At 40.1% G+C, this 25567-nt stretch overlaps 1 protein-coding gene across 1 annotated transcript; it reads left to right on the top strand.

Moving 5' to 3' along the window:
- Nucleotides 1-10822: 10822 nt before the first annotated feature.
- Nucleotides 10823-24771, top strand: MARVELD2 (MARVEL domain containing 2). Its single transcript, XM_083817276.1, has 6 exons — nucleotides 10823-12042; nucleotides 13613-13645; nucleotides 14670-14806; nucleotides 15384-15555; nucleotides 15961-16011; nucleotides 16905-24771. Exons 1-6 carry the CDS (start codon nucleotides 11029-11031, stop codon nucleotides 17019-17021), a joined length of 1524 nt encoding a protein of 507 aa, XP_083673402.1. The 5' UTR covers nucleotides 10823-11028; the 3' UTR covers nucleotides 17022-24771.
- Nucleotides 24772-25567: the final 796 nt, after the last annotated feature.

Below are 25567 nucleotides of genomic sequence, written 5' to 3'. Positions count from 1 at the left end.
GTTAAGAACAAAGCACTAGGCCATATGGCATAAGACTTCTCACAGTGCACTACCTTCCTGCATGTTAATCCTTCTCAGCCGCACCAAGTCTACAGGTTCAACTCAATTTCAGTCAGCTCCCAGCACATAACACTTCACTGCTCCTCTGCTGATGTTAATTACTGTTCTGCTCTACTCAGCATTGGTGAGTCTGCACTGGGAGTACTGTGTCCACATTTGGGCCCCACAGTACAAAAGGGATCTAGATGTACCGGAAAGAGGGCTACAAAGATGATGAAGGTACTGGAGCATCTCTCCTGTGAAGAAAGGCTGAAAGAGCCAGGACTGTTCAGCTTGGGAAAGAGAAGGCTCAGGGGGATCTTATCAATGCACGTAAATACCTGAAGAGAGGGTGCAGAGAGGATAGAGCCAGGCTCTTTTCAGTGGTGCTCAGTGCCAGGGCAAGTGGCAATGGGCACAAACTGGAACATGGGAGATTCTCTATGAACATCAGGAAACACTTCTGTGCCGTGTGGATACTGGAGCACAGGTTGCTCAGAGAGGTTCTGGAGTCTCCTGCCTTGAAGGTCTACAAAAGCACCCTGGACATGATCCTTGGCAACCTGCTTTGGGTGTCCCTGCTTGAGCAGGACGGGCGGACAAAATGACCTCCAGAGGCCCCTTCAAACCTCAGCCGTTCTGTGATTAAAGTGCAGAATAATTTTCAAATACTTCTTTTCATACTTCATCTTACTACTTGAGATGTTGCAAACTGTCAGCTTTCATTGCAGAACAGAGAAAAGAACTGTGCTCCTGAGAGAACCTCTCTGGAGCTGAGGTGCAAGGTCGTTCAGGTGACATAAGAGGCACAAAAAACAGTCTTCAATTTTCTTCTAAAAAAGGTAAATGCCTATTATTTTGCTGAAAGTTAAATGACATTTTGACCACTTCTTCTGTGAAGGTATTCTCTTCACTGTTGAAGCTCAGTAAAGTGAGCTGTGCAAAAATTTTTTTGACATGTTATTCTGCAGCAGGAATAAAAGGAACAAAGTACTTTTAGAAGCTGAATATATAGAGAGCTTACATATATTACAATCTCAAAATTCGCTAATGTGAGTGTTATAAATCTGCTCTGTATGTGTTAATGTAATTTAAGACAATGTTCTCTATTCTTCTTTGTAATTATATGTATATCTTTACTGATCAAAGCTTTTATGATGTAACCTTAATTCAGAAGGGATATTTTCATGGCTCAGTTCTGTGTTCTTCTCCAGGTCCTTATCTCTATACCTGCAGCATTTCTGAAGCAGCCCACCAGCTTTGTGTGTGTGGCACTTCTGAAATGACTGGTTTTGCTTTGGGGTGGCCACAGACATTGAAAAGTTTAAGAGCTGAGATTATTATTTGCTGTAATCTTAAATGCTAACTCATAGAAAGAGAACAAGAAACTTACGATTGTGTTTTATAAGTGTTGTCAGGAATTCAAGGAAGCCAACACTTGCTGAGAAACTAATGTATGCAAGTTACACATTCAGTGCTTTCCAAATGCAGAGCTGTGGCATGTGTAGTGCATTCTAGGAACCGTTAGACGGCGCCAGCATTATGTTCAACCTAGAAACAAGGACGTGAATTTAACAGTTTACTTCTGTGGTATGTTGTAAAGATAGTAAAAACACTGATGCTTTTATTTATTTACTCTCCCTTCCACCAAACTGAAACTGTGCTGTTGGAATACAAAATTAAATATTGTTTCAAGACTTTTTTTGTAAGAGGGGGTTTTGTAGTTTGGGTTTTAGAGTATATTGAAATGAACTTAGCTATGTTTGTTAGAGATCATGGGGGAGAAAACCGTGTTTCTAGGTTTAACTTGTAAACATGGAAACTAAATTATTCTGGTGTTGTCTTATAGCATACTAAGTTTGTGGTTTTTTGTGTACATCAAAAAAATATATAAAGTATCTCTGAGTAAAAGCATTCTGTTGTTAGTGCTATTAAATGGGTAAACAGTAGGTTGGAAATAGCTATGAAAAGATCTCGGGAGCTCACTGGTAGATAGTGAACAGCCCATACATACTGTAGAAAATCTAAATAGTCTTAAAATTACTTTAAATCTTAGATAAGTTACCTTGAAATAGAAAAAAACATGAGAGTTGTGATGAGAACTTGGGACTAAATGAAGGTATAAGGTCTGACAGCTTCTGTATATGACATCTCAGAAATGGGTATTCAAATTGTACTTTGACAGCATCAATGGCTAAAATGGATTCATGGTAATCATAGAAGAGCCAAAAATATAGTTAAATGATAGCTTCCCTTAATTCAGAAAATAACATTTACCTACCATTAAATCAAATTGTGGGTTCAAAATTGAGTATTAAGTTAGAATGAAAGAAGGGTTTTATTCCTTAGAGCTCCGATCATTTTAGAAATAGTTGGGTCTTGGAAGAATCATTAAAATGAAAAGTTTTCTTTGCCTTTTATGTGAGCACTTCGAACAGATCACGCAAATAGATGAAAATTTGATAACTGAACAAAATATATCTGAAATATGATTTATATCTATTTGCACTTGTACTTTATAAAGAAGAAATTTGTGGGAAAAGCAAGTTGGACATAGATTAGAACTGGAATGAGTAAACAAGAATGTCAGCTTCTCTTTCAGAAAAGATATTTCTTATTCAAATAAGTACTTGGTGCCTTAGCTTTTGTTTAAGGTGCAAAAGTGGAATAAAGTATGCTAGTTTAGGCACCTGGGTTATTGTATCAATTATTTTCTCTTAGTGTTCCTATTTATAAAACCTCTTCTGTTCATTAAATTATTTTTTTCTAGTTTAGAACATTAACAGTAGTGATCTAATAATTAGAGACCTCTTAAAAAAATAAAAAACATGCGTTTTATCCTAATTATATTGTTTCTTTTCTTGATATACTGCTCATTGGAGAATGACTTTTAGTCAAAGAAGAAAGGGAGCACCACACTAAAATGTGGAGAAGAAAGGGGAAGGGGAAGGGGAAGGGGAAGGGGAAGGGGAATGAGCAACGAGGTCACCTCTTGGCCTCCTTTTCTCCATACTGGACGAGCCAAGTGTCCTCAGCCTCTCCTCACAGACTATGCCCTCCAGCCTTTTGCCATCTTTGTTGCCCACCTCTGGATGCTCTGAAGGACCTCAACATCCCTTTTATGTTGTGGAGCCCAGCACTGCACACAATATTCAAGGTGAGACCACACCAACGCTCAATACAGTGGGAGGATCACCTCTTTGTACCAGCTGGCTGTGCTGTGTTTAACGCACCCCACAGTGGGGTTTGCCCTCCAGGCTGCCAGGGCATGCTGCCGGCTCACAATGAGCCTGCTGCAACCAGCACCCCCAGACCCCTTTCTGCAGGGCTGCTTCCCAGCCACTCGCCTCCCAGTCTGTGCCTGTGCCTGGCATTGCTCTGTCCCATTGCAGCACCCGGCATTTTCCCTTGTTGAACTTCATGCCATTGTTAATCGCCCAGTGCTCCACTGCTCCAGTCTGTCTGCATCCCTCTGCAAGGCCTGAAGTCTCTCCAGACGAGAAAGAAAAGTAAAATTGATGTTTCAGAAAAACAGGAGATATAAACTATTGGTGGTGAAGATGATTCCATCTTTCTTTTCTCTGCTCTGGGGAAAATAATGTGCTGCAAAAGTAAGAAAACTTTGACTCACTCTTCCTTCTCGATGGGTAGAAAATGTCAGTTGCTAATAGCAAGGTTTGCTAAAGGCTTAAGGTGACCTCTAATTCACATGTATAGTCATTAAAAACAGTATAAAAACAGTAATAAATGGTTGTGGTAACTGAGATTGCAGCTGTCTGCATCTATTAGTTAAATAATACTCTTCCTCACAGATCTAATACCTGAGTGTAATAAAATCAGATAACTCTAGTTGTATTAGCTTCGTGTGCTGTCACACACACAAAGCTAGGTAGATAGACACCACATTTGTTGCTTTCTATAAAAGCAAAATTTGCTTCCCAAGCAGAGCAATACAAAGTTTTGCAGTAATGTTTGGTGTTTGTGTTCCTAAATGTTACAAAACAGCCCTGCAGCCTCTCAGCTATTGCTTCCTAGCTGTATATACTGTTTCCTTCTGCTGTCTTTTCTTCCCTACATTTTCTTTCAACTCTATGTTTCCCTTTAAGAGATATACATGCTCGCTCCTTTAGGAGCTGAAAGGTTCTTCCACTTCTCCTTACTTCCCTGCCTCTCTTTCTACCTCTCCAAAATATCTTCCACCTTCCCTCTGTTGAAAATTCTATTTTTTATACACTCAGATTCTGTAAATTTTCTTCCTGTCTGCTGCCTGTATATGGCCACAGTACTGTTTTTTAACACTTAAAAACTGATTCACAGCAGTTTGTTACTGTCCCGGTTCCAGTTAGGACAGAGTTAATTTCCCTCCTAGCAGCAGGTAGAGTGCTATGTTTTGGATTAGGATAAGAAGAGCGCTGATAACATGCTGATGTTTTAATTGTTGCAGAGCAGTGCTTACACCAGGCCAAGGACTTTTCGGCTTCTCGCTCTGTCCTGCCAGCGAGCAGGCTGGGGGTGCAGCAGGAGCTGGGAGGGGACAGACCCAGGACAGCTGACCCAAACTGGCCAAAGGGGTATTCCATACCATCTGACGTCATGCTAAACAATATATAGGGGTGGCTGGCCGGGGTGGGGGGCCGGCTGCTCGGGAATAGGCTGGGCATCGGTCAGCGGGTGGTGAGCAATTGCACTGTGCATCACTTGTTTTCTTACACATTATTATTATTAATACTATTATCATTACCACTATTATTATTGTTGTTATTATTTTTCTGTCTTAATAAACTGTCTTTATCTCAACTCACAGGCTTCACTTTCCCATTTCTCTCCCCCATCCCAGAGAGGGAGGGGGGAGGGTGAGCGAACGGCTGTGTGGTGTTTAGCTGCCAGCCGGGTTAAACCACAACAGTTACTTATACTGTAGTACTATCAGCACTCAGCTAAGTCAGGATGCATAATGCCTGTCCAGAGTTAGTTAATGATTCATAGCATTCAATTCCAAAATCAACTGAGGAGAAATAGTGGCATGAGGGGATATGAAAATAATTAGATGAATTTTATTATACAGAGCATGATGTAACTAATTATTTGTTGTTGACTATGTAATATAGACTGACTGCACAATGAAATATTTATGCCTGCATGAAAAATTTTCTGAGAACTGAAAACTCTGTAACCTAGTTGTTGGTATAGTCAGCAGTTGCTAATAATCCTGCTCAATATATGTGAAAATAGTTATGCATGTAGTTGCACATCTCTGTTCTTGCTCCCATCTCGTGTACGTTTTAATTTTGAATAAACCAGATGAAATCTGTGTATTTTTTTCTAGCTTTTTGATGGTGTGCAGTAATGCAATGCCATTTCCAATCTAACTGCTATCAGTATCAGGATTTCACCACACGCCTTCTCACTTAACAGAATATTGTTGAGGTATCTTACCTATCCTGTCTAAGGCACTTCAATAATTGCTTGATTCCGTTTTGATTTGAAAACAAACAAACAAACAAACAAAACCCATTAGTGATTTAAACTCTCAAGCACAATGGTTTTTTCATTAATCTCAACATATGATTATTCAATCTGTCTACATTGTAGAATAATGAGGCTGTAGGAGAACTCTGGAGTTCAACTTCAAAGGTAGATCAGGTGCCCAGGCCCTTTATAGATCAAGTTTTGAGCATCTTTCTAGACGAAGATTTTTCTTCCAATATGGATGATGTCTGAAGAGTCAATGAATGACATGCGAGCACTGCTGCTGTCCTCTGTAGTAACTGGAAGATAACTGTCATTTTTTACATATATACATTTTTTGTACTTTTAAATTGAACTTCCAGATTTTTCTCTCAGTGTTTATGAGGGGTAGAAGGCAATTATTATCTTATAAATTAACAAAAAATAAGCTGTATTGCCTCAAAATTTTAATACAGTATAGGTGATGGTGTATTGTTAGTGAATTCCAAACTACATCAAATGTAGGGGAGATGCAGGCCATTTGTCTACAGATTTTGTCCAGCTTCAGTCAGGATTTTATTTTAGTGTGCATTTTTCAGGTTTATGTAGCAAGGTTTTAGTAGCATGGGATCTGCAGGGCTGGCCTCTGTTAGAAAACACGAGGAGCTGCCCCGTGTTAGATAAGAATCAGTTCCAGATGGCTCTGAAAGGGACCTGCCACTGGCCAAAGCTGGTCTCACCACCTAAAGTGGTTGCACCTCTGTGAAAATATATCTAAGAAAGAGTGAAAAACAATGTGCGGTAACACAGGAGTTGAGAAAATGTGAGAGAAACAGCCTTGCAGACACCACGTTCAGTGAAGGAGGGCAGGAGGTGCTCCAGGCACGCAGCACAAGTTCCCCTGCGGCCTGTGGAGAGGCCCCTGGTGGAGCAGGCTGTCCCCCTGCAGCCCATGGGTCCCACATGGAGCAGATCTCCACGCTGCAACCCGTGGAGGAGCCCCCGGTGGAGCAGGTGGATGTGGCCTGGAGGAGGCCGCGGCCTGTGGAGAGCCCCCGCAGGAGCAGGCCCCGGGCAGAAACTAGTTTATAGAGGCACAATTAGAGATGAAATACTGCTAATAATTCCTGCAAGTAAGTTGAAGTCTGTGCAGTTTAACAAACTTTAAACTGTTGTCTAAGTTTAACAAATTGCTGCTGATGTGTTCTGTGTGTTCATCAGAAATATTTGTTCATGAGATAACAAAGTTCTGGGTAATTTCTTACAGTTGAATTGATACTGCCTACATGTGAGAAAAATGTTGGCTTGCATGGGAGAGGAATCCTATAATCAAAGGATTAAAATTTTCAAGAAAATTTAATGTCCGGTGATAGGCAGAAAAAAAAAAAAATTAATCAATTTTATGATCTCAATATAAAAACTCTAACTGCTTATCTCTTTTCTGGATTCATTCATCAGTATTCTGTGTGTAGTCATCCAGCAGACAAGAAGATCATCATAATACCTTTAATGGTACAGGATATATACATTAATTATTGTCTAGTTACACTTGTAATTACCAAGGTCTTCTTTCTTGCCTTTCTTAAAAATTGAAACAACATTTGTTAGCTTCCAGTCAACAGGGACCTCTGCAGATTCTCCAAACCATAGAAAAATAATTGAGAGAGGTCTCATAATGACATCAGCCAGCTCTCTGAGTACCTTTGGACGAGTCCCATTGGGCCCCATGCATCCAGCTGGAGCAGCAAATCCCGTACAAGTTCAGAGATGGTTCGGAGGTTATCGTTCCCACAGTCATGGTCCTCCAACTTGGGGTTTGAGAATTAAGGAATTAAAATAAGCATCTGTCTTTCTAGAAGTGAGGCTTATGTGATGCTTTATAAATATGCAAGACAGGGTCCTCATGTTGCAGTACTTAAAAATCATTTTCCCTTTATGAGCGCATGGATTTCTGCAGGTATATGTGTAAATTGAATTTTGTCACATTATTGCCCTGTTGCTTCGTGTCAAAAAGTACTTCTATAGTTCTGACAGCCATAACCTTACCGGAAAACCTAGGTGCTACAACAGATCTCTGCAGAACTGTATTTGCAACTTTTCTCCACTGAAGTAGTTAACCATTGACTCATGTCCCCACCCACCATTCCTATCTATTAATAATTGATCAGGCTTTACAAATTAAGCCATTCTTTGAGGCTTAAGGATTTTTTAAAAGGCTTTAAGGGACTTCGTGAGAAGGCTTTGGAAATATTATAGACTACCTTAGCTAGATCTTCATTGCTTACTGATTCCTTTCAAACAGAAAAAAATAGAAGTAGGAAAAAATCAAAGTTTGCAGTACATTTTAAAAAATGTGTAACATGAGGCAATCTAAAAGATGGTTCATACAGAAAAATTTGTTTTGTATGGTATGTAATCCAAAAATCATTGTTCAGACAGCTGGGTTGTCTCTGCTACATTAATTATTTGTAATAAAAGACTTCATGTCTTTAACTAAGGCCTTAACATCCAGATGAATTTATTATGTAGGCTATGTAATAATAACTCTACATCCTAAATACACAGTTAATGAGCAGTAGGGACTTTTTATTCTGTGGAGGTAATCCATAAATATGTTTTGGTAATGTGATAAACACTTTAAATATATATAAACTGGATTTGTATCTAAAATAATTCAAATATATATGTGACAACATAAGTAAACTTATGAATTATTTATTTTTCAGTGTCTTTAATCATACGTGCATTGTGATCTACCCAATATGGTGCTGGTGATTATTCTCTCAGCTCAAATTGTTCGTTTTCAAGATGTTGAGAAGCTACCACTGTATAGACATTTCAGGAGGTAAACTTTCCATTTACTTTCTTGAAGATAACTGTCTTTTTTAAAAAATTCAAGGGGGAAAAAAAACAACTTTTGTACAGAAACATCTTTAGTGTACACACAGGGATGTGACATTTTCACTCACAGCCTGATCACTTTGTATTTTGGTTCTCAGAAGTTTTTCCAGATCAAATCAATTTAGTACATTTGAATTTTACTAGCAACATTTTAACAGCAGTCTTGTTTGTAATCCTTGTTTAGCTTTCTTTTCCATTGTATCAAACATTTGTTCTCTGTCCTAGATAAAATCTAGCACAAAATGTCTGGACAAACTCTTCATTTTTACAATCATAAAGATTTAAGTGAGAATAAAATTGAATTGATACGAACAGTTCAGAATGCTTTGCACATTGTTTATCATGACAAAAAATATTAACCTGGAACTTAGATAAAACTGTATTTACACGTAGTGTCAGATAAGAGATGTAAGAAAGAAGATACAAAGGGAAATGATCCTTATTTCTCCTGAAGCAGTTATACACCCATGGAACTACAAAAAATATTTTAAGGAGTGCTTCCTCTGAAATTATATAGCAGCACTGATTTTTATCTTGTGGATTTTTTTGCCTATCAAACTACTGAGAGTACCACATATTGTGTTTTTACCTTGCTGGGTGGCTCTCTCACTCCCCCTCCTTAGAAGAAGAGGGAGAGAAGAAAGTATGCTGGAAAGGAAAAAGACTCACAGGTTGAGACAAGGGTTGAGATAAAGATCAAAGGAAGAGGGAAAAAAAAAGAAAAAAAAAAGAGCAAAGGTTGTGCAGAAGCACAGAGAGAGAGAAAAGAAATTACTCTCTACTTCCCATCAACAAGCGATGTTCAGCGATGTCCCAGGAAGCAGGGCCTCCATATGCACAGTGGATATTTGGGAGGACAGACTTCTTCATAATGAGAGTCCCTCCTTCTCCTTCCCCTTTCCCAGCTTTTATTTCTGAGTGTGACACCATCTGGTATGGAATATCCCTTTGGTTGGTTTAGGTCAGCTGACCTGGCCATGTCCCCTTCCCACCTCTTGCCCACTGGCTCTTAGAGGGGTTTGGAGGGAGTCTTGGTGCTGTGCCAGCACTACTCAGCAATAGACAAAACTTTGGTGTGATACCAGTGCTGTTCTAGCTACAATTGCAGAGCACAGCACTGTATGAGCAGCTGCAGGGAAAGTTAACTCCATCCCAGCCAGACCCAGTACACCATGGGTTTTTTTGGAACAAAGTTTTTTTATAAAACTACATCTACTGAAGCTTCTATGTCTTATACGTTAGAATGCTTGAAAAAAAATATATTTTTTTTCAATTACAAGACTATAGTGATCTACATACAGATTGTTTAGTGCTAGTAGAGTGACACAGCATGATATGCTGTATTTTGACTCTACCTTGCCTTCTGAACCATGGGGTTCATTTATACCTGTAGAGCCGCAGATACATTTCTATGACCTTGGTATCTCTGAAACAGAAAAAGAGATTTAATTGTGATGGTCCTTCTAATAAAGGATTGTGATCACACCTAACTGAAATGAGACTAACTTCCTTTTCTTAACCAAAAGAAAGAGTTTGTCAGGGCATCTGACGAAGTGTTTCATAGTTACTACTGTAGGATTGTTTTCTGAATTTAACTATGAAGTACTGCCCTGGAGGATGAAGTGTGTATTACTCAAGAACCACCCTGTAACCCAACATACGTACTAAACACTGTTGGCACAGAGCCATGGAACATAATACTGACGGTAGCAACAAGAGAAAAGAATACGTATAGCTTGAATTGACAGTGATGAACAGAGGATATTACTGTCAGAAACCAGCAGCTCTTAAGCATAAGCGAAGGGGGGGACTCCTGCTAGAGCAGCTCCCGGGTTGATAGAGCAGGAGACTTTTTTTTTTTTTCATGGTAATACATGGTTGCTAGTTTAAAGGTTGAAGTAGCTGTTGATAAAGAGCCTGGCGTGCCAGACTTAACTGAGGAAAAACAGGACAAATGAGAACGAGCAGGATGGATTCCCTCTTACTTTTAGCCAGCACAGTGGAAGTGAGCTACCTTGCAGCCAGCCTGAGGTTGCTGCAGCTCAAGCAGTCATGGATTAAAACAGAGGAATAGGAGAGTGACCAAGTATCAATGACTAATTTAACAGATTAACGTGTACAATGGCATTCACTAAAGAGATACTTGTCTGCGCTAAAGTACTCCTTTAGCTACTTGGGTGGGCTAGAAGGTCAAGCCAGCATCAGTACAAGTTTCCCCAGCTTCCCCTCAACTTCGCGGGATGAGCCCTGAGCTGAATACTAAACAAGACGCTCCCTGCCCGCCCTGAGCCATGAAAGTAACCCATACAGATAAAAAAGTGAGTATAACAAACAGTGACAGCAGTAAGTCTAAGGAAACCTTCCTTCCCCCGGAGGCCGCTCCTCACCTCCCCGCCCCGCCCCGCCCCGGCTCGGCTCGGCTCGGCTCGGTTCGGGGTGCCCGGCCGGGGCCGCTCTGCCTCCCGCTGCCCCTCGGGGCTCGCCGGGTTTCCGCCGCTCGGGTCCCGCCCGCCCGGAAGGCGCCGCAGGTGAGGCCGCCGGGGCGGGCCGGGCCGGGCAGGGTGCGGAGCCCCGGGGCCGGTGCCGCAGCGGGCAGGTGCCGGGGCTCTTCCCCCGCCGCCGCCGCGCCGAGCGCCGGCCATGTCGCGGAGCGCCTCGTCCCCGCCGCCCGCCGGCTCCTCGCCGCCGCCGCTGCCCCTGCAGCCGCCCTGCGGCCCCGTCGGCGGGGCGGCCGAGCTCAAGCCGGTGCGGCGGTTCGTCCCCGACTCCTGGAAGAACTTCTTCAGGGGCAGGCGCGGCCGGGAGGCCGGCTGGGGCAGCACGGCGTCCGACATCAGGTACGTGTCGGAGGGGGTCGAGTGCTCGCCGCCCGCATCGCCCGGTCCGAGGCGGGCAGAGCCCAGGTCGGTGCCCGGCTCCTACAGGGACCCCTATGGAGGATCGGGCGGCAGCTGCCCCTCGAGGAAGGAGGCCGAAGCCATGCTGCGTGGGGACTCGCTGGGGTCGCTGGAGCACCGCGCTCCCACCGGCATGACCTACAGCGAGAGGGTGGAGGCCTACCACCAGCGGTACGCCTACATGAAGTCCTGGGCTGGCCTGCTCAGGATCCTCTGCGTGGTGGAGCTGCTGCTGGGCGCCGCGGTCTTCGCCTGCGTGACGGCCTACGTGCACAAGGACAACGAGTGGTACAACATGTTCGGGTACTCACAGCCCTACAGCTACGGGGCCGGCGGCACCTACGGAGGCTACTACTACAGCGGGCCCAAAACTCCCTTCATCCTGGTAGTAGCTGGTGTGGCGTGGATAGTCACCATTGTGCTGCTGGTGCTCGGGATGTCGATGTACTACCGGACCATCCTCCTCGATTCCAACTGGTGGCCACTAACTGAGTTTGGCATTAACGTGGCCATGTTCTTTCTGTACATGTCGGCGGGCATAGTGTATGTCAATGACATCAACCGAGGTGGTCTCTGCTATTACCAGTTGTTTAAGACTCCAATAAATGCCTCTTTTTGCCGCGTAGAAGGGGGTCAGACAGCAGCAATCATCTTCTTGTTCGTCACGGTGGTCATCTATCTGATTAGCGCATTGGTTTGTCTGAAGCTGTGGAGGCACGAAGGAGCCAGGAGGCACCGGGAGTTAATGGAACGAGAGGTAGGTCCTGAGCAGCTGTCTTCTCTCTGGTGGGTATGGTGTGGTGGGCACCGCTCTAAGATCTTCCTGTGCCAAAGACTGGTCTTATCAGGTGTGCAGCAAGCCCAATGCCTTTGAGGGTGGGCTTTCACAAATCTCAGATCACTGAATAAAAGGTGCATTGAAGATGTCTGGCCCAAATCTTTTTTATTATTGACTCTGGTAAGGAAAGGGCTCTGTTCACTTTGTAATACTGGGTTCTCTTCCTGCAGCAGGTGATGAACTGCTTCCTGGTTTGTGTTTTCCAAACAAAGGAAGAAATGAACAATGTGCCTGTTCAGCTCTAGTAGGGTTGGGCTTAAAGCCACCTAGCATTTCTTTGAAGAATGTGCTTTCAGCATGTGAAGTGCTAGCATAAGCCACAATAAGAATATGAAATATGGATTTGGGTTTACAAGCAAAATTCCAAGATACTTCTTTTTGTCTTTTTAGCTTTCCATATAGTAGTACTAGGCAATAGTATTAATAGTAGAGCTGCCTAGGTCTAGGTGTCTCAGATTTCAATTGATTTTATCTTTTGAATTAAACTATCTTGCATTTGCTGCTGGCTTTGCCCCTACTAGAAACGTTCAGTGCTCACCTAGTTAATGATAAACTGTAATAGTGGAGACCTAGCACTATCAGCTAGAGCATTCAAAGTCATTTGTGTAAAAACCTCTTTCACGTGAATGCCCCAACAAAAAAACTTTTTAAAATCAACAGAACTTAACATACCTTTAAAACTTTAAATGAAACCTGCGAAAGCCTAACTTACTAGGCGTCAGCATGTAGATGATTTTAGTAAGAGATACCAAGAAGTTGTTTCGTCAGCTTTATGATTGCAGTTTGTTGATTTGCAGCATTTTCATTTAATACTGTTTTTTTTTTTTCCCCAACATCTTGCATGAAACTGAGGCTCCCCTTTTGAAAAGTGAATTGCAGATGTATGATAAAAGTTTATTTTTAACAAATTTTGAAATATGTCCTTCAAGAATGAGGTGATTGTTGGCATTACATTGAAGGTTGCTCAGACATTCTTCCCTCTTATTATCAATGTTATTTTATTCTAGTTATTTAAGATTTTTTTAAGCCAATACTTCTAAAGCCAATAATACAGGTTAGGCGAGAGGTTACTCTGGAGAGCACTGTGCAAAATAGCTGCTGGTTGAGTTACTGGTTAGCGCGCTGCTGTGTTTGCTAGGCAATGAACTAGACCGCAGAGTGTCAGCAAGTTAATACATGCTGGCATGTGAAATAGTAAAGGTGATTGGGAACTGGATGGAGTATTTCCTCTACACTGCTGCATACAGCTGTGCTACAGAAGATCCTGTTTTTGGTGATTGTGTTCATTCCAACATTCTTAACTAGTCTTGAAGGAAATTGATCTAAAAATATTCCTTATGCTAAATCTGTTCATACTTGAATATAAATACATAACTCTCTGTACAGCTTGGCTCTGGGGGGGAAAAAGTTTAAGTGTCTGTGTTTTTTTTTAATCTTATTATTGCTTAAAATAAAACATTAAAGGTCTTCTAATTATTTTTTTTTATAGATGAAAACACAGTCGTCTTTACCAGAAAAGAAGGTAGGAAGCAAATTTATTTTTCTCTTTGTTTACTGGCATTTCAAAATGTGTATTCTTTTTCTTTTGACTCTTTGTTTTGGCTGACCTACCAACTGCCGGGGGGGGGGGGGGGGGGGGGGGACTAAAAAAAGATTAGGTTTAATTCTTTAATGTAGTCGGGGTGGTGTTCTACCTAGAAGATTTGGAAGAAGCTTTTGAAGAAGTTACCACATGTTAGTCTAGGTTATAAAATTTACTGTAGACAGCAAATCTGATGTCTGTTTCTGTATGTGACCTTACCCTCTTTCATGAAGTGACAAGTTCTGTAGCACTTATCGTAGAGTTTTGCAGACTTGACTGTAACAGCAGAGCATCTGATGCATTGCACGTTTTGGGGATTTTTTTTCCCTTCTGGTTGCCTACTTAGATCGGAGAGTAGCCAGTGGAAGCACAGTAGTAGGTGCTCTGTAACTTCAGTTTGCTTCTGTGACTCTAAGACTGCTTCAGGTCCCCTTTGCAAGCTTTGAAATACCAGCAAAAAGGAGGATTTTAGTGCTTCTGATGCAGAAAGAAGCAGGTGCATGCACAGCAGAGGTTGAATGGGATCTTAATACAAAAGATGTTGATGATTCCCAGAGAATTTCTGGTGTTTCTTTCAGTCCTAAATGTCTCCCAGTAGATACTGTGAATTTCCTACCACTGTCTTCTCTGTTGCTTACTTCAGTACTGAATCAGGAGCCTTTAGCCTTTTGTTTTTTTTTTTTTATGTGTTCTGAGGCGACTCCATGAGCTATTATTTCTGGATCAAGGGATAAACTAGAATAGTAAGCAAGGGGAAGAGGAAACTCCAGTTACTATGTGAGAAACATTACTAATTCTTTCCTGATTTTCTCATTATAGTAAAGGTTGTAAAGAATGTACTGCTGTTCAGTTCTCTTATACCTGTCTTCCCATTAATTGGATACTTTATAGAGTTTGTTATATTGCATTTGAAGGAAAGCCGACTTTATTTGGAACTAAATTTTTTTTTCCTTTTAAAACTTAGTATGACAGTGATGATGGACCAAGAGAAGAGGCCAATTACAGACAGCTTAAATCAGTGGAAAGGAAACAGGAACTACTTAATGGTCATATACCTGCAGGCCACATTCCTAAACCTATAGTGATGCCAGACTACTTAGCGTAAGTGACTTGACTTTGATAAATGAACATAATGGAGAAAACTCAAATATGTTTTTCACTCAGTATTTCTCATATATACATTCATGTTTTCTGTGTCATACTGCATGTGCTGTGGGAACTCATAATTCTTTATCAATGCCATAGACACAGTAATATAAACAAGGAATCTGAAATTTTAAAAACAAATAACCCCCCAAACCCAACCAAAATGTTAGAACACACTGTTATAATCTAGTGTGTAGAATAATTACCAGAGTATAATTACCACCACACAGGCAATATATGTGGGAAATTACCTGACTTTTTGCCACTGAAATTTGACTAATCTTCTACTTACTCTAGTGCTAAATTGATAATATCCTCCCTTTTAAAGAGCAGGCCTTTACGTGGTCAAGTATAAGACCATAAATTGATTTATATACAATTTGGCATAGCTTTCAATGCTTTACGTACATGAAAATTTCAGCAGGTTACAAAATCAGCAAACAATAGAGGAATACTCTATTGATGTCAAGGGTCTGTGTGTTTGTTGAAGTCGTATGTCTAATACTAGTCCCTGAAAATCCTTTTTTTGAAGGAAATACCCAGCAATTCAAACAAATGAAATGCGAGACCGGTACAAAGCAGTATTCAATGATCAGTTTGCTGAGTATAAAGAACTGTCTGCGGAAGTTAATGCTGTATTAAAAAAGTTCGATGAGCTGGATGCATTGATGAGACAGCTTCCTCATCATCCTGGAAGTATATATGTAAGTACCTGTGAAATGGGCTCATGGAAAGCACGGGTGGTATTAAGCAGATTCTGACTGACTTTCTTTGGGCACCACATCTAGTAATACTGACAGTGGCTCAGTAGGAGAGACAGTTTTCCCCAAATATGTACTTTCTTGTTTGGTCATCAGTCAACGCTGCTAAGTTGCAATTAGATTGTAGTGGTGTTTTTTTTTTTCATTTTTTTTCATGCTATCAGCTTTTAAGTTTGAGTAAATTATTTAACTTATTTTCACTATTTCTCAAGTTCAAAATGTACAACAAAAATAAATCAATAAATTTGATCACCTGAAAGATTGACTTCTGACAAGTATTTTGTAGAATTTACATGAAGATACATAGTGTACTCAATGTGTTTAAAAATGTGTGATCTCTCTTCTTAGGAACAGGAAAGGATATCAAAAGTTCTGCAAGAATACAGGAAAAAGAAAAATGTGAGTGATTTCAGCTTTACGTTGCTCATTAATCTAAAGAATAGCAAAGAAAATGTAAATAGTCAGCATTTCTGATACTAGGTACAATTTGCTAGTTCAGGGTAACCCTAGCAATTACAGGGCTTTGTATATTTTGTCTTTTAAAACTGTAGCATACTACCCACTCAATTCATGCCAACAACCTGTTTTGACAGTAATGATTTTACTAGTCAGATGTGGAAGAAAAGAGTTTTAAGTATTTCAGTCTTCTAAGAGTACATCTTATCTATTAACATTTCAGAGTCCTTTCGGAGGACAGCTTAGTCTTTGGGATCCAGTTTATATATATTCACTAGCTGGCACAAACAACAGATACATTAACAAAAAGAGAGTCTTAGCCTTCAAAAGAAGTTGTGCAGTTTCTTTGTGGCATGAAACTGAAGTGGACTTTCAAAAACAATTTCCAGTGTGATCCAAAAGGTTTCACTTTGTCATTTTTAAATGCCAGCAGTATTCCATTAAAAAAGTCATACATTAAAAGTACCTTTTTTTTTTTTCTCATAAAATTCAAATCTTGTGTCCATGTTAAGTTTCATTGCTCTTTTGGGAAAGGGGTTTATTAGACATACCAGAACACACCCATAAAATTATGTAGTAGAATGTCACTTATATGTAGAGATTTCTGTTTAAAAGCTGCTTTGTTTACTGAGTAACTACAGCTTATTAAAGCAGAACTTCTTCCTGTAGCCCTTCACAAAGGAACGGGAAACAGGAAGGAAATAAGAAAAGAAAGAATATGACTTTGGAGAATAATTGTATAATGTCCTTAATCAAGAACATCACCGGTAATAGACTACTTTTGGATGAAACTGAAAACATAAATATTAATATAAGGGTTTGTGTGTTTTTGGCAGGATCCTGCATTTCTGGAGAAAAAGGAGCGTTGTGAATACCTAAAGAATAAGCTTTCTCACATAAAACAACGAATTCAGGACTATGATAAAGTTATGAATTGGAATGTACAAATTTAGCAGTGCCTTGACCTCAGGGATACTACTTTCTAGTTTTTAAATCAATATGCATATTTTAAAATATTTATTTACTTTCAGAACTGTACACTTTCTATGGGGATAACTGCCTAATCATTTTGTCACTTACTTAGATATTGTACGTTATGGTCAGGTTTTGTATGCAGATCAGTTATAAGTCCTTGTGTAGAATACCAGTGTTAACATTCTGCTCTCATCAGCCAGTACACAGCCTGACCTCTTAAGAATGCATACTTTATTTGAAAATACTGTATCTGCAGAGTCCACTAGAAAAAGCAGTTCTAAATACTGTGTCAAAAGTGTGCATATAAATGCTGTAACAATTTTTTTGTATAAATTTTATGTATAGATGACATCTTAATGGTATCAGAAAGAGTTGAGCTGTTCCTTGTGGCTGGGGTTTGGTAGGGTAATTCATGACATAGAAGTACTTTGTAGAATTATTTTCTACTTGGAAAGTAGGAAATCAGTTTTATAAGACTACTGTATTTTCAAATTCTCTGCTGTATGTCAGAAGTTATCTGGAATTTTACCTAATAAGGGATGCAGAATAAGTTCCTGTTTAAGCAATAATTGTATGGTGGGTTTTGTTTTTTTTATGCTCCTCTGTAGAGATGGCACAACAAATATGTGACCTCAAGGGAAGAGAGGTACAGGGTTGGAATCATGTTTAGTGGTCCACTAGCATTGCTAGTGTTCTCTACATACATTTTGGGGTTCATCTTAGTAGGTTTCTGTGGGCTTAAAGAAAAGGAAAACATGCCTTTTCTTTGTCAGCAAGATACAGGACTTTTTGTTTTGGACAAGTTTTAAGATTCCCTTGGTGCAGGTGTTTGAGAACTCATTATTCAGAAAACGAAATTGTTTCCCATTTGAAGTATAAATTACTAGCATCTTTTATAAGGGCGGGTAGGATGTTTTCTGTATTTTCTAAAGCATAAATTTTCATATTGTGTCTTGGAGATACAGGTTTGTATATGCAAATCTTCGCACAAGCCAGTGAATTCTCTTCTTTGTATGCTTTTTCACATCTTTGTTTACTTTTTTACTCAGTAAAATTGTTAGAAGCATTGATAGTTTCTTTGTACAGTTTTCTATAACTCCAATTTGACTTTTCTGAAATACATTTTAATTAAAAAAAGGCAGTGTAACTATGTTATTCTATTGTTCCTAAAGGCATTTGGTTGGAAAAGACGTGCTCTGCTTAAGGTTATTTTAATAATTGTTTTACTGATTGTGTTTTCTTCAAAAAGAAAGGTTTCAACTCTGGCATTAATGTAATGGGAAGGTGTAGGAAAGCTGTTTCCAGTTTAGAACAGTGATGGTAGTGCCAGTGTTACCACCATTTTCAGTGTTGGAAGTGCATTGCTATACCTCGCTCTGAGAGTTAAATTCCCTTTTGAGTTTTGAGCCCTTATCATTCATGATGCAATCATGATGGCTGCAAACTCACATTTGTATTTATGAAGTTGACATTCCAGTTTTATCAGCCACTTAAATTCCATGAGTTTTAGTGGGTGAAGTAAATAATACAAGACACTCTGGGAACAGAGAGAGTTAGAAAACTTGGCACCTCTTCATTTGAAAAAACTTCAGTCTGATCCAACTGAACAGTCTTTCAGTATTTCTGTCAGTCTGAGGTCAGACAATAGTAAATGTTATCCTTTGTTCTCCTACTTGTCTCAATTGTCTCTTCTTCAGGCATCTTTCCTTTTCAAAGAGGAGGAAACCCTTCTACCTTATAAAGGAGCTAGACCAAGTGTTTTATACCTATTGTGCTTTGCATATGTTAAAAAATTAACTTTTGTTTGTAAGCTCCTTGTCCAAGACTGCAATCTAAATCCCTTTTCACTGTACACTTGGGTTTCTTGTTGTTCTCAGCAGAAATTCTGGGCTTTGTGTCAGTACCAGAACACAACTAATCAAAGTTTAAGGATCAACTGATGTTTATAAAATGCTAAAAAAAGAAGCTGACTTTGTTTTCTGTGGAATCATAGAATGGTTTGGGTTGGAAGAGACCTTTAAAGATCATCTAATCCACCACCACAGGTTGTGAAAAGCCCCATCCAACCTGGTGGAAGGGGCATCAACAACTTCCCAGGGCAACCTGCTCCTGTATCTAACCTCCCTCATAGTAAAGAATGTCTTCCATATGTCTAATCTAAATCTAACCTTTTTTTCAGTTTAAAACCATTACCTTTTGTCTTGTTGCTACAGTTAAAATGTCTAGCTCCATCTTTCTGATAAACTCCTTGTGTATATTGAAACATTGCAATTGTAGAATTGTAGAATGGCTCAGGTTCGAAGGGACCTTGAAGACCATCCCCAATTCCCGTGCCATAAGCAGGGACACCTCCCACCAGACCAAGTTGCCCAAAGCCCCATCCAATCTGGTCTTGAATACCTCCAGGGATGGGGCATCCACAACCTCTCTGGGCAACCTGTGCCAGTGCCTCACCACCCTCTGAGTGAAAAATTTCCTCCTAACTTCTAATCTAAATCTCCCCTCCTTTAGTTTGAAACCATTCCCCCTTGTCCTATAGTTATCTGCACAAGCAAAAAGTTGCTCTCCATCTTTTTTATAAGCCCCCTTTAAGTACTGAAATATTGCACTCTAACAAATCTGTATCTCCACAGTCTAGATGCAAGAGTGTTGTGGAGGAGGGACCATATCAAGGCCTTACAGAAGATTGTCTGCACCCTTAGTTGGCCTTTCTCACATAGGAACACAGAAATGCATCTTCAGCCTCCCTTTGAAAGTGGTGTCAGTTTCGGTCTCTGACAAACTGGCTTCTGGACCCTCAGACAGTGTTTCTGCATACACTTTCCAGAAACATCATGCTTCTCTTCCTGCTGATTTCCCAGCAAATAGGTAGGGAAAAGGGCACATAGTGCTAGAAAAAGAGAAAAAGCTCAGTAGAGACAGTTGAGTGTGGCACTCTCCACGTTTCCCAGCAAGGTGCCACAGGAGAAGGCGTTTACCTTCACACCTTATGAAATCCGGCAGGGCAACACTATGACCTTTGTGTAAATCACTTGCTCAATCCTGAGTCTGTCACACGGCCAAAGGTTGCTAAGCAGGCAGTTTTGGTGTATGTAATTGGTGAGCTGGTTTTGATCTAACCTATCAAAGGACGACTGAAAATAAACTTGGCTACAGTGCTCTGACCATGCCAAAATAGAAACAAAGACATTTTAATCTCCTGGAGAAATCAAGATTAGTGAAATAACTAATGGCTGGGAGTTGAAGGCAACCAAATACAAGATAGAAACGTGGAGTAAATTTACTGAAAATTAGTTACAATCATTCAAAATGGTCTCTTGATACCCTTAAAGAACAGAAGGTAAACTAGGTAAACTGAATTTACTAGATGATTATCACCTAGATCTCTCTATGCAGTCTCTTTACTCCTAACTTTGTTAAACTACATGGCTACATGTACGTGTAAACAGTCTGCTATGTGACCTTACTAGTGTGACTGGTTTTTTTGCAGAAGGTGGTTATCATTTATTTGAATCTTAACAAGTAATATTGCTATACATGGCAAACATTCAGCATGCATTTTTACATAGGGTCTATCTCAGACAATGAGTTCATGTAGGAAGACCTTTTATGCTTCAGTCTTCATCTTAGAAAATGCTCACCTGTCTCTGCAGATCCACAAAGGCAAATGTCCAAGAGACTTGCAGTTTCCACCTCAGGGAGGCATGCAGACAGATGTGCTGGTGGTATAGTGGTGAGCATAGCTGCCTTCCAAGCAGTTTACCTGGGTTCGATTCCCGGCCAACGCACACCAGCTTTTGCAGGGCAAGCAGGCGATCAGGCCCAGTCAGCATGGGTTTATGAAAGGCAGGTCCTGCTTGACGAACCTGATCTCCTTCTATGACAAGGTGACATGGTTGGTGGATGAGGGAAAGACTGTGGATGTGGTCTACGTTGACTTCAGTAAGCCTTTTGACACTGTTTCCCACAACATTCTCCTTAAGAAACTGGCTGCTCTTGGCTTGGACTGGCGTACGCTTTGTTGGGTTAGAAACTGGCTGGGTAGCCGGGCCCAAAGAGTTGTGGTGAATGGAGCCAAATCCAGTTGGAGGCCAGTCACTAGTGGAGTCCCCCAGGGCTCAGTACTGGGGCCAGTCCTCCTTAATATCTTTATCGATGACCTGGATGAGGGGATTGAGTGCACCCTCAGTAAGTTTGCAGATGACACCAAGTTAGGTGCGTGTGTCGATCTGCTCGAGGGCAGGAAGGCTCTGCAGGAGGATCTGGATAGGCTGGACCGATGGGCTGAGGCCAGCTGTATAAAGTTCAACAAGGCCAAGTGCCGGGTCCTGCACCTGGGGCATAACAACCCCAAGCAGTGCTCCTGGCTGGGAGATGAGTGGTTGGAAAGCTGCCTGGCAGAGAAGGACCTGGGAGTATTGGTTGATAGTCGGCTGAATATGAGCCAGCAGTGTGCTCAGGTGGCCAAGAAGGCCAACAGCATCCTGGCTTGCATAAGAAGCAGTGTGGCCAGCAGGTCTAGGGAAGTGATTGACCCCCTGTACTCGGCTCTGGTGAGGCCGCACCTCGAGTACTGTGTTCAGTTTTGGGCCCCTCGCTACAAGAAGGACATGGAGGTGCTCGAGAGAGTCCTGAGAAGGGCAACGAAGCTGGTGAGGGGTCTGGAGAACAAGTCTTACGAGGAGCGGCTGAGGGAGCTGGGGTTGTTCAGCCTGGAGAAGAGGAGGCTCAGGGGAGACCTCATCGCTCTCTACAGGTACCTTAAAGGAGGCTGTAGCGAGGTGGGGGTTGGTCTATTCTCCCACGTGCCTGGTGACAGGACGAGGGGGAATGGGCTAAAGTTGCGCCCGGGGAGGTTTAGGTTGGATGTTAGCAAGAACTTCTTTACTGAAAGGGCTGTTAGGCATTGGAATATGCTGCCCAGGGAAGTGGTTGAGTCACCATCCCTGGAGGTCTTTAAAAGACGTTTAGATGTAGAGCATAGTGAAATGATTTAGAGGAGGACTTGTTAGTGTTAGGTCAGAGGTTGGACTCGGTGATCTTGGAGGTCTCTTCCAACCTAGATGATTCTGTGATTCTGTGAACATAAGAGTTTTCTAACTGGACTTAAGTAAGTTAGAAAGGGGCAGTATTCATAAACTCTTTGCTAATTTGTACCTTTAGCGTTGTCTAATGAGTATAAACAAGTTTATGCATCACATAGTAGGGCCTATTGGCTTTAATGACAACATAGCAACTAAAGATACTGGTGCTAATGAAAAACCTAATGGGTATGGATTTGAATTTTTAGTTAGTTCATTTCAAAATTGTGATGGGATTTGAAGCATTTGGACTATCATAATCTGAAAGATGCGTTTATAGATGGCTTGCATCTGAAAGATGAATTCCTGTCCAGAATTAAAATTCTTTGCCTTGATAGTTAAAAAAATATTCTTGTTCTGAAAGAAGCATCATTTCTCCCTTTTTCTGCTAGAATTTTTAGCTTGCACCTGTCTTTTCATGTTGACATTTTATAAATTGGACTTCTTCCTTCTTAAGAAAGGATGGCATGTGACCTAGTGGGAGTAGATCAAGCTACAACTACATACTTGCTTATAGAAGCAAATATTAACTTATTAAAATGAAGATTTTTTTAAAAAAAATCTTAAGTAGTTTTCATTGTTTTCCTTTTAAATGTTTGGTTTAAACCAGGTTTGGTTTAATTGAAAGCCAATTCTCTTTCTCATCTGTTTCCTGTGTATTTATAAATTGCTCCTGATAAATGCCGCAGTCTGAAAGATATTGAAATGGTAAGTTTTGCTAAGTTCCCTGCTCCTGGTTAAGGAAATGCTACTTTTGTTTAAACGTTATCTTCCTCATTTCTTGTCTTACTTGGATGCAGAGTGACACCCCTTAGAAACGGATGCTTGGTGACTTTCCTGTAATTCAAGAGGTCAAACCCAGTTTTGGCATGTTTCCACTGTATCCAGTAAAGCTGTGATTGCTCTGCAGAGATGTTGCCAAAATGATCTGTGCTTCATTACGATGCTTATGAAATTCTTGGTGACTTAAGTCTACCTATTTGTATTACCCACCTACAGCAGATTGGATCAAAGTAATGAATAAGTGTGCTGTAACAATATAGTTTTTCACTGATGACGATGTATGGAGTAAAATCTTGCTATTGATCAATTGATTCTGCAAACCTGAAAGGGTTTGAATTTGTAGAAATAGCTGATCAGCTTTTAGTATATTAATAAGTAAATTAATATTTGTAGAGGATTTGAATGCTGAATACTTGAGTTAGGGGTGGAACAAGAAACAAAGAAAGAAAATCTAGAAAAAAAAGCAAGTTAGTCTTATTTAGGGTTTTCAGATCTGTTTCCTTTAGGATAATACATTTATTCTTATAATGATGTATTTATTACTGATACGACATGCTTTTTTAACAACCATACTTGAGTTTCAAACTTTACTTGAAAACATCTGTTAACTTGTATAAAGGTCAGTACACTGACTGTAAAGTAGTTGTGCTTCTTTCAGAAAATGACTACTGATGTTAAGAATAATCATGTTAAGTGCTCGTACATGTAAGGACTGTTGCTTGGCTTTGGTGCTGCTGTTTCTTATTTCGATTCCAGTTTTTGCAGTTCACATAGTCCTGAAATTAGAGTAGGAGAAATAGTTTTTCAGGTTGGAGGTCCCAAGAAATAGTGCATAGTACCATTTCTAATTTCATGCACAGAGCCTTACAAAAGACTTCACTGCTGCATATTGGCTGCTTATTCATCTGTAGATAGGTCTCCAGTTCCCGCTTTCTCAAAGATGTGCTAACTATTGCATGTTTTATGCAGTAGTTTTTTTTTTTTTTTAAGAAGCCTTGTGGTTTTGTAAAATACACTTAAACAATTTAGTTTATAAATTCTTACAATTTGTCAGATAGAATTGTTTTGTTTTTACATAATTCCCTCTTCCTCCAAACCCCTTTACATTGTTCTATTCTTCTTGGGGAAAAAAACAAACATATATATATATATATATATATATTAAGATTAAAGCTACTTGGAGTCTTTAATGCCTAGAAACATTCTTAAAAACTGTACAGTAGCTCTATTTTTTTCTCTACCTCCTCTGTGAAGAAACGAAGTTTTGCACCTACAGGTAGGACTGAATATATCTTTTATTGTGCGCTGCCTCTAAGATGGATCAATGCTGCTTGTAATTATTTTAGGTACAAGCAAAACATAGTCATGAAACATCAAAGTGCCTGAAACTAATTATTTACTTTTATATTTTTGATGTCAATCTGAAAAGATTTCCAACTGTTTTCATACATGAAGCAGCACACTTTTACATAATTACTATTTCTTTTTACTTGTCTTGTGGCAAATCAAACACTTGCAAGCTTTTAAAACTGCATGTAATTTTCATTCCAGCAAATAATTTCAGACATATTCTTACAGTTCCAGAATCCACACTAGGAGATTTTAAGTGTAGTTTTAGACCCTGTAAAATTACTGGAACATGTAAAACACCTGTGATATATTTGTTTGTCCTAAAAAATTACATATGCTTTCCTATTCCTACAATGCATGTACTCTTAGGCTTTCTTCCTCTATGCCTATTGTTCAGTAGTTAAGGTGATTTTCTTTTTCTACCACTGTGTATCATTCTGTTCCAGAGATACATAAAAATTGTATGTAGGCAAGTGTAAATAAAATGTATGTAATTTTTCTTTTTCACAACAGATTTCAGATGTTTAATGTTTCATAATTTTTATCCTGATTTTCTATTAGTGAGTTTGTTCTGATAACAAATCTGTCACCTTGTTCACATCTGATCTTGTATGTGTGCATTTTCCCTGCTGCTTCACCTCCATAAAGGCCAATCCATCCTACAGCAGCACAGCAGTCTTGTCTTCTCAAGCAATGTGACATTAATTCATACAGATGAAAACACATTTATTTAAACAAGTCATTCTCTAACTAGTGCTGTTGTAATGTAGGGACCATGTTGTCATCATTTGTCATCATCTGATGTGATACTAGTGCAGAATTTTTTGTCAATTGTTTGCCACATTGTTAAATGTGGTTTTAAAACCTTTACTACAGTAGTTGTAAAAGGTGGTTAGTTAACATCTGTAAACATAACGGTGCTTTTTCAGTGTGAGAAGCACAACCAAACTGTCTTCTGTTTGCCTATGAAGATAATTGAAGATAATAATTAATTGTATGCTTGGAAAAGAGAGAAACAGTAAAGGTAAAAGAAACCTGAGTGATCACAGAATATCTGAGTTGGAAAGGACCCGCAAGGATCATTGAGTCCAACTCCTGGGTGCCTAAAGGACCACCCCAAAAAAAAAAAAAAAAAAAAAAAAAACTTCAAAATATGTTTCTGCTCTCCCTGAGAAAATTCCTGCCAGAACCATTGAGAGGAACACTAGAACACTAGGTGGCTGAAGGTCAAGTAGCGTAATTATTGCCCAACCCGCCATCCACCCAGTTCACAACCCAATACTCCTGAAGCCACTTGAGTTGTTCAGCTT

The sequence above is a fragment of the Anser anser genome (assembly GCF_964211835.1).
Source record: "Anser anser genome assembly, chromosome: Z".
Classification (NCBI taxonomy): domain Eukaryota; kingdom Metazoa; phylum Chordata; class Aves; order Anseriformes; family Anatidae; genus Anser; species Anser anser.
Note: the sequence above shows the minus strand (reverse complement) of the source record. Positions and strands in the feature narration are given on the sequence as shown.